The 10,000-nt window shown below is 45.6% G+C and overlaps 1 protein-coding gene across 1 annotated transcript in view; it reads right to left on the bottom strand.

Annotated features, from left to right (window-relative positions):
• The window catches only part of si:dkey-11f4.7 (piezo-type mechanosensitive ion channel component 2), a 237,469-nt gene that overhangs the window by 186,455 nt on the left and 41,014 nt on the right, over window positions 1-10,000 (bottom strand). Inside the window, exons 10-11 of the mRNA XM_062057601.1 lie at window positions 4,181-4,282; window positions 3,917-3,962 (exon numbers count right to left, since the gene is read on the bottom strand). Coding sequence (XP_061913585.1) covers window positions 3,917-3,962; window positions 4,181-4,282 — 148 coding nt within the window. The remainder of the gene's footprint in view (window positions 1-3,916; window positions 3,963-4,180; window positions 4,283-10,000) is intronic.

Here is a 10,000-nt window from a genome sequence, read left to right as displayed (position 1 = left end):
GAATCTTTTGCAACAATGAAGACTGCAAAAAAGAAAGTTGTAGGTGGGATCTGTGTATTAGCGGCGGACTACAGCAACACAACCAGGAGGACTTTGAGATGGATAGCAGACGCGCTGTCCGATGCTAGCCGCCGACCGCATCTATGATCGGGTGAAGTCCTTCATCGCTCCGTCGATCGCTGGAACGCAGGTGACCACGGGTGTTGATGAGCAGATGAGGGCTGGCTGGCGTAGGTGGAGCGCTAATGTTTTTATCATAGCTTTGACGAGGTCCCGTAGCTAAGTTAGCTTCAATGGCGTCGTTAGCAACAGCAATGTTAAGCTTCGCCAGGCTGGACAGCATTAACCGTGTAGTTACATGTCCATGGTTTAATAGTATTGTTGATTTTCTGTCTATCCTTCCAGTCAGAGGTTTATTTCTTTTGTTTCTATCTGCATTTAAGCCCGATGCTATCACGTTAGCTCCGTGAGGTCCCGTAGCTAAGTTAGCTTCAATGGCGTCGTTAGCAACAGCATTGTTAAGCTTCGCCAGGCTGGAAAGCATTAACCGTGTAGTTACATGTCCACGGTTTAATAGTATTGTTGATTTTCTGTCTATCCTTCCAGTCAGGGGTTTATTTCTTTTGTTTCTATCTGCATTTAAGCCCGATGCTACCACGTTAGCTCCGTAGCTAAAGAGCTTCGCCGATGTATTGTCGTGGGGATAAAAGTCACTGTGAATATCCATTTCGCGTTCTCAACTCTCATTTTCAAGAGGATATAGTATCCGAGGTGGTTTAAAATACAAACCCGTTTCCATATGAGTTGGGAAATTGTGTTAGATGTAAATGTAAACGGAATACAATGATTTGCAAATCCTTTTCAACCCATATTCAATTGAATGCACTACAAAGACAAAATATTTGATGTTTAAACTCATAAACTTTTCTTTTTTTTTTTGCAAATAATAATTAACTTAGAATTTCATGGCTGCAACACGTGCCAAAGTAGTTGGGAAAGGGCATGTTCACCACTGTGTTACATGGCCTTTCCTTTTAACAACACTCAGTAAACGTTTGGGAACTGAGGAGACACATTTTTTAAGCTTCTCAGGTGGAATTCTTTCCCATTCTTGCTTGATGTACAGCTTAAGTTGTTCAACAGTCCGGGGGTCTCCGTTGTGGTATTTTAGGCTTCATAATGCGCCACACATTTTCAATGGGAGACAGGTCTGGACTACAGGCAGGCCAGTCTAGTACCCCTACTCTTTTACTATGAAGCCACGTTGATGTAACACGTGGCTTGGCATTGTCTTGCTGAAATAAGCAGGGGCGTCCATGGTAACGTTGCTTGGATGGCAACATATGTTGCTCCAAAACCTGTATGTATCTTTCAGCATTAATGGCGCCTTCACAGATGCTTAAGTTACCCATGTCTTGGGCACTAATACACCCCCATACCATCACAGATGCTGGCTTTTCAACTTTGCGCCTATAACAATCCGGATGGTTCTTTTCCTCTTTGGTCCGGAGGACACGACGTCCACAGTTTCCAAAAACAATTTGAAATGTGGACTCGTCAGACCACAGAACACTTTTCCACTTTGCATCAGTCCATCTTAGATGAGCTCAGGCCCAGCGAAGCCAGCGACGTTTCTGGGTGTTGTTGATAAACGGTTTTCGCCTTGCATAGGAGAGTTTTAACTTGCACTTACAGATGTAGTGGCCAACTTTACTTACTGACAGTGGGTTTCCTGAGCCCATGTAGTGATATCCTTTACACACTGATGTCGCTTGTTGATGCAGTACAGCCTGAGGGATCGAAGGTCACAGGCTTAGCTGCTTGCGTGCAGTGATTTCTCCAGATTCTCCAAACCCTTTGATGATATTACGGACCGTAGATGGTGAAATCTCTAAATTCCTTGCAATAGCTGGTTGAGAAAGGTTTTTCTTAAACTGTTCAACAATTTGCTCAGGCATTTGTTGACAAAGTGGTGACCCTCGCCCCATCCTTGTTTGTGAATGACTGAGCATTTCATGGAATCTACTTTTATATTCAATCATGGCACCCACCTGTTCCCAATTTGCCTGTTCACCTGTGGGATGTTCCAAATAAGTGTTTGATGAGCATTCCTCAACTTTATCAGTATTTATTGCCACCTTTCCCAACTTCTTTGTCACGTTTTTCTGGCATCAAATTCTAAAGTTAATGATTATTTGCAACAAAAAAAATGTTTATCAGTTTGAACATCAAATATGTTGTCTTTGTAGCATATTCAACTGAATATGGGTTGAAAATGATTTGCAAATCATTGTATTCAGTTTATATTTACATCTAACACAATTTCCCAACTCATATGGAAACGGGGTTTGTACAAATCCGTGATCCACAATAGAAAAAAGGAGAAAGTGTGGAATCCAATGAACCCTTGTACCTAAGTTACGGTCAGAGCAAAAAAAGATACGTACTGCACTGCACTCTAGACCTTCACTCTCACGTTCCTCATCCACGAATCTTTCATCCTCGCTCAAATTAATGGGGTAATCGTCGCTTTCTCGGTCCGAATCACTCTCGCTGCATTGTAAACAATGGGGAAATGTGAGGAGCCCTTCAACCTGTGACGTCACGCTACTTCCGGTACAGGCAAGGCTTTTTTATCAGCGACCAAAACTTTATCGTCGATGTTCTCTACTAAATCCTTTCAGCAAAAATATGGCAATATCGCGAAATGATCAAGTATGACACATAGAATGGATCTGCTATCCCCGTTTGAATATAAAAATTTCATTTCAGTAGGCCTTTAAATATGTTGTTTGTAAAGCTAACAGATGTACTTTTGACACTTTTACAGAGTTCAACTTTGTAAAGCTAACAGATGTACTTTTTACACTTTTACAGAGTTAAGCACGTTGTTTGTAAAGCTAACATACAGCAGTGTTTCCCACACATTCATTTATTTGTGGCGGCCCGCCACGAAAGAATTACGTCCGCCACGACTCGGATTTTCTTAATTTTTATTTTTCGGGATTTGAATGCATTTATTTTGAAAGGACAACTGGAGAGAGACGGGGCAGGGGGAGAGAAGGTGAGAGGGGGGATTGACGCGGAGCAAAGCGACTGTCAGGTGGGATCGAACTGGGTCGCCGCAGCGGGTGCTCTACCAGGTGAGATAGGTTATAGCTGCATCGCTCGCGGCTTGTCATATATTTAACGTTAATCCGCGATTTCACCTATCGTTTCACTGACAGTGAGCAGCCTGACGCTGCTTCATTAACACCGCCGCTCGCTGTTTGACTCGGGGGCCGGGGCAGACGCATGCAGTAACAGTCACCTGTTACCATACCGACGAGCTAACGTGTCCAGGTTATAACCCTGTTGTCAATAAACACACGTGGAGACGGTGCTTCAGATACTAATACTAATTTGATACTGTAGTAGTTATCTTTTGTGTATTCATAATGTAAAATGGATGGATGGATGGATGGATGGATGGACGTTTAAAACAAAACTGTTATTATTAATTAGTAAGTATACATTTTTTGAGCCTTTTTAGAGAAAATCATATCATTGTAGCAAATTATGCAAATTACTCGATTATGTCATGGTGACCACGCCCTTAGCCACGCCCCCACCGCCACAGGTGTCTTGGCAGTTTATGGGAAACACTGTACAGTATGTACTTTTGACATTTTACAGAGTTAAACTTGTTTGTAAAGCTAGCAGATGTACGTATTTTTGACACTTGTACAGAGTTAAATATTTTTGTAAAGCTCGAAGATGTACTTTTGACACTTGTACAGAGTTAAATATGTTTGTAAAGCTAACATATGTACCTTTGACACTTTTACAGAGTAAAATATGTTTGTAAAGCTAACAGATGTACCTTTGACACTTGTACAGAGTTAAATATGTTTGTATAGCTAGGAAGAGGAAGTACCTGATGATGCCCACATGGTAGAGGAAGTCCTCCCAGTGGCCACTGACTGGTAAAAGGAAGCAGCAGGTAAAGCACAGCAAAATTAACATGTGATTGTACAATGAATGACTGAACGAATGAATGAATGGATGGATGGATGGATGGATGGATGGATGGATGGATGGATGGATGGATGGATGGATGGATGGATGGATGGATGGATGGATGGATGGATGGATAAATGAATGAATCAATGATTGAATGAATGAACGAATGCCGTTTCACCCTGAGGACTGATGTAGGCGAAGGGGATCTGCATGAAGCACTGCAGGGCGAGGAAGGTGACACAGGTGTAGCAGATCCAGCGCAGGAACTGACCTGTTCTACCTGCACACAAACAACAACAACTTAGACCAAACAGGTGTGACCCCGCCTGTTCTACCTGCACACAAACAACAACAACTTATACCACACAAGTTTGACCCCGTCTGTTCTACTTGCACACAAACAACAACAATTTAGACCAATTAGGTGAGACCCCGCCTGTTCTACCTGCACACAAACAACAACAACTTAGACCAAACAGGTGTGACCCCGCCTGTTCTACCTGCACACAAACAACAACTTAGACCAAACAGGTGAGACCCCGCCTGTTCTACCCGCACACAAACAACAACAACTTAGACCAAACAGGTGTGACCCCGCCTGTTCTACCTGCACACAAACAACAACTTAGACCAAACAGGTGTGACCCCGCCTGTTCTACCTGCACACAAACAACAACAACTTAGACCAAACAGGTGTGACCCCGCCTGTTCTACCTGCACACAAACAACAACTTAGACCAAACAGGTGTGACCCCGCCTGTTCTACCTGCACACAAACAACAACAACTTACACCACACAAGTTTGACCCCGTCTGTTCTACTTGCACACAAACAACAACAATTTAGACCAATTAGGTGAGACCCCGCCTGTTCTACCCGCACACAAACAACAACAACTTAGACCAAACAGGTGTGACCCAGCCTGTTCTACCCGCACACAAACAGCAACTTAGACCAAGCAGGTGTGGCCCAGCCTCTTCTACCCGCACACAAACAACAACCTACACCAAACAGGTGTGGCCCCACCTGTTCTAACTGCACACAAACAATAACTACTTAGACCAAACAGGTGAGACCCCGCCTGTTCTACCTGCACACTAACAGCAACAACTTAGACCAAACAGGTGTGACCCCACCTGTTCTACCTGCACACAAGCAAACAACAACTTTGACCAAACAGGTGTGATCCCGCCTGTTCTACCTGCACACAAACAACAAAAACTTAGACCAAACAGGTGTGACCCCGCCTGTTCTACCTGCACACAAGCAAACAACAACTTAGACCAAACAGGTGTGACCCCGCCTGTTCTACCTGCACGCAAACAACAACAACTTAGACCAAACAGGTTTGACCCCGCCTGTTCTACCTGCACACAAACAACAACAACTTAGACCAAACAGGTGTGATCCCGTCTGTTCTACCTGCACACAAACAACAACAATTTAGACCAAACAGGTGTGACCCCGCCTGTTCTACCTGCACACAAACAACAACAATTTAGACCAATTAGGTGAGACCCCGCCTGTTCTACCTGCACACAAACAACAACAATTTAGACCAATTAGGTGAGACCCCGCCTGTTCTACCCGCACACAAACAACAACAACTTAGACCAAACAGGTGTGACCCAGCCTGTTCTACCCGCACACAAACAGCAACTTAGACCAAGCAGGTGTGACCCAGCCTGTTCTACCCGCACACAAACAACAACCTACACCAAACAGGTGTGGCCCCACCTGTTCTAACTGCACACAAACAATAACTACTTAGACCAAACAGGTGAGACCCCGCCTGTTCTACCTGCACACTAACAGCAACAACTTAGACCAAACAGGTGTGACCCCACCTGTTCTACCTGCACACAAGCAAACAACAACTTAGACCAAACAGGTGTGACCCCGCCTGTTCTACCTGCACACAAACAACAACTTAGACCAAACAGGTGTGACCCCGCCTGTTCTACCTGCACACAAACAACAAAAACTTAGACCAAACAGGTGTGACCCCGCCTGTTCTACCTGCACACAAACAACAACTTAGACCAAACAGGTGTGACCCCGCCTGTTCTACCTGCACACAAACAACAAAAACTTAGACCAAACAGGTGTGACCCCGCCTGTTCTACCTGCACACAAACAACAAAAACTTAGACCAACAGGTGTGACCCCACCTGTTCTACCTGCACACTAGCAAACAACAACTTAGACCAAACAGGTGTGACCCCGCCTGTTCTACCTGCACACAAACAACAACAACTTACACCAAACAGGTTTGACCCCACCTGTTCTACCTGCACAAAAACAACAACAACTTAGACCAAACAGGTGTGACCCCGCCTGTTCTACCTGCACACAAACAACAACAACTTACACCAAACAAGTTTGAAACAAGTAGAAATAAATCAGACAAGAACAAACAAAACGTGCTCAAAGCACGGAAGGCAAAAACCAAAGGGGCTAGCGTGGAAGCTAGCAACAAACAGAGCCTATTGTGGAAGCTAGTATACAGGTAGCAGGAATCAAAAGTCGTCAACTGTTGCATGAAGCAAATTAGGAAGCCAGACTGACTGACCAGAAAATTCAGTATTAAATAGTGCTACTGCTTAGTGCTCGGGGAACAGGTGAGCTTCCCGAACACCAATCAGAGACAAGTGGAAACAATAAGCACCCATGGAAACAGAAAACAAACCCAGTGGTGCACAAAAACGGGAACTGAGGGAGTCCAAAAACCAAACTGAACATGATCCCGGCAGCGGATCATAACACGGTGTACGTACAAGCAGACACAGTGTGGAGACAGGAGAGGGAGAGTGGACGTGTTTTGGCTTGAAAACTAACGACAAACTTTTCACACTGAAGCGCCGCGCTGGAAGAGGTGTTTTCAACATGGCTAGCTAGCTCGCGGCTAACATCCATCCACAGTGTTTTTAGCTACTTCTAAATCACTAATCCTCGCCGCCATGGCGACAAAAAGGGTAAGTTTCTTATCAGTGGAGGACGATTATAGCTAAACATGCTTCACTACACACCGTAGGATACAATAGCCAACCGCTAACCGCAAGCTAGCGCTCCTCAATGTAAACAAATGGTGGATCTATAGAAATATCTACTGTAATGATACCAAGTACAAGAGCGTACCTAGTCAATATTACAATGATTACATTGATATTTTTAATATCTGAAAATATTACATAGTACATGACATTGTAGTAGTCATGACTACAGTACATGACATTGTACTACTCATGACTATAGTACATAACATTTTAGTACTCATAACTACAGTACATGACATTGTAGTAATCATGACTACAGTACATGACATTGTAGTAGTCATGACTACAGTACATGACATTGTAGTAGTCATGACTACACTACATGACATTGTAGTACTCATGACTACAGTACATGACATAGTAGTACTCATGACTACAGTACATGACATTGTAGTACTCATGACTACAGTACATAATGGGTTATACTTGTATAGCGCTTTTCTACCTTCAAGGTACTCAAAGCGCTTTGACACTATTTCCACATTCACCCATTCACACACTGATGGCCATGCAAGGCGCTAACCAGGACCAATCAGGAGCAAGGGTGAAGTGACTTGCTCAAGGACACAACGGACGTGACTAGGTTGGTAGAAGGTGGGGATTGAACCAGTAACCCTCAGGTTGCTGGCACGGCCACTCTCCCAACCCTGCCACGCCGTCAACATGACATTGTAGTACTCATGACTACAGTACATGACATTGTAGGACTCATGACTACAGTACATGACAGTGTAGTACTGTGACCTCATACATACAGTTCAATGAGGCGCGCATCATTCCAACGCGCACCAGGACTTGTTATAACAACGACAAGCCCTGGTTCACACCCAAGCTCCGACAGCTGCGTAAGAAGAAGGTGGCTGCGTGGAGAAGCGGGGACCGGAGTACCTGCAGAGAAGCGAAGTACCACTTCAACAGGGAAGTGGAGAAAGCTAAATCTGTGTACTCTAACCGTCTACAGGAACAGTTCCGCTCCAATGATTCTGCGGCCGTTTGGAGAGGGCTAAGGGCCCTTACGAACTATAAGCCCAAAACCCCCCAGGCCCTGAATGACCGGACTCTCGCTCAGGGCCTCAACACACATTATTGTCGTCATGAACGGCTACGCCGGCAGTTCTTGAAGCTGAATACGCAGAAGGCCCCCGGTCCGGATGGTGTCTCCCCCTCCACCTTGAGACACTGTGCGGACCAGCTGGCTCCTGTCTTCACTGACATTTTTAACACATCTCTGGAGCTATGCCGCGTGACGTCCTGCTTTAAGACCTCCACCAATTGTCCCTGTCCCCAAGAAAGCACGGATCACAGGACTTAATGACTACAGGCCGGTTGCGCTGACGTCTGTGGTCATGAAGTCCTTTGAGCGCTTGGTCCTGCCCCACCTCAAGGACATCACCGCCCCCCTCCTGGACCCACTGCAGTTCGCCTACAGAGCCAACAGTTCTGTGGATGATGCAGTGAATCTGGCCCTCCACTTCATCCTGGAGCATCTGGACTCCCCAGGAACCTACACTAGGATCCTGTTTGTGGACTTCAGCTCTGCCTTCAACACCATCCTCCCTGGACTGCTACGAGACAAGCTCTACCAGCTCAGCGTGCCCGACTCCCTCTGCAGTTGGATCAATGACTTCCTGACAGACCGAAGACAGCACGTGCGGCTGGGGAAGATTGTCTTGGACAGTCGAACCACAAACACTGGTACTCCTCAGGGCTGTGTACTCTCCCCCTGGCTCTTCTCCCTGTATACAAACTGCTGCACCTCCAGTCACCAGTCCGTAAAACTGCTGAAGTTTGCGGATGACACTACTCTCATCGGGCTCATCTCGGATGGCGATGAGACCGCCTACAGGAGAGGTGGACCGGCTGGCGTCCTGGTGCAGCCTCAACAACCTGGAGCTGAAGGCCCAGAAATTGTGGAGATGATCATGGACTTCAGGAAAGTCACAGCCCCACCATTCCCCCTCAACCTGATCGACTCTCCCACCCCCGTCTCCATTGTGGACTCCTTCCGTTTCTTGGCCACCACCATCACCCAGGACCTCAAGTGGGAGCCGACCATCAGCTCCCTCATCAAGAAGGCCCAGCAGAGGATGTACTTCCTGCGGCAGCTGAGGAAACTGAAGGTGCCGACCGAGATGCTGGTGCAGTTTTACTCAGCCATCATCGAGTCCATCCTCACCTCCTCCATCACCGTGTGGTTCCCTGGCGCCACAGTCCAGGATAAGCATCGACTGCAGCGCATCGTACGTGCTGCTGAGAAGGTGATTGGCTGCAAGCTCCCATCCCTCCAGGACTTGTTCTCCTCCAGGACCAGGAGGCGTGTGGGTCGGATCACAGCTGACTCTTCTCACCCTGGACACAAACTATTCTCCCCTCTCCCCTCAGGCAGGAGACTACGGTCCATCCAGACCCACACCTCCCGCCACCTGAACAGTTTTTCCCCTCGGCCATCAGGCACATGAACAATAACTCCTAACAGTAGCTCCTTTGAATTCCTTCTAAGTCTATAACAAGATCTGATAGCTCCGTTACAGCTTTTGTTATTACCAAATCTTTGTTATATGTGTTTTATGTTGCACGATTGCACCAAGAAAAATTCCTAGTTTGTGAACCCATTCTCAAACAATAGCAATAAAACTATTCTGATTCTGATTCTGATACAGTACATGACAGTGTAATAGTCATGACTACAGTACATGACATTGTAGTACTCATGACTACAGTACATGACATTGTAGTACTCATGACTACATTGTAGTACTCATGACTACAGTACATGACATTGTAGTACTCATGACTACAGTACATGACATTGTAGTACTCATGACTATATTGTAGTACTCATGAATACAGTACATGACATTGTAGTACTCATGACTACAGTACATGACATTGTAGCACTCATGACTACATTGTAGTACTCATGACTACAGTACATGACATTG

This window comes from Entelurus aequoreus, linkage group LG01 (genome assembly GCF_033978785.1).
Source record: "Entelurus aequoreus isolate RoL-2023_Sb linkage group LG01, RoL_Eaeq_v1.1, whole genome shotgun sequence".
NCBI lineage: Eukaryota > Metazoa > Chordata > Actinopteri > Syngnathiformes > Syngnathidae > Entelurus > Entelurus aequoreus.
Note: the sequence above shows the minus strand (reverse complement) of the source record. Positions and strands in the feature narration are given on the sequence as shown.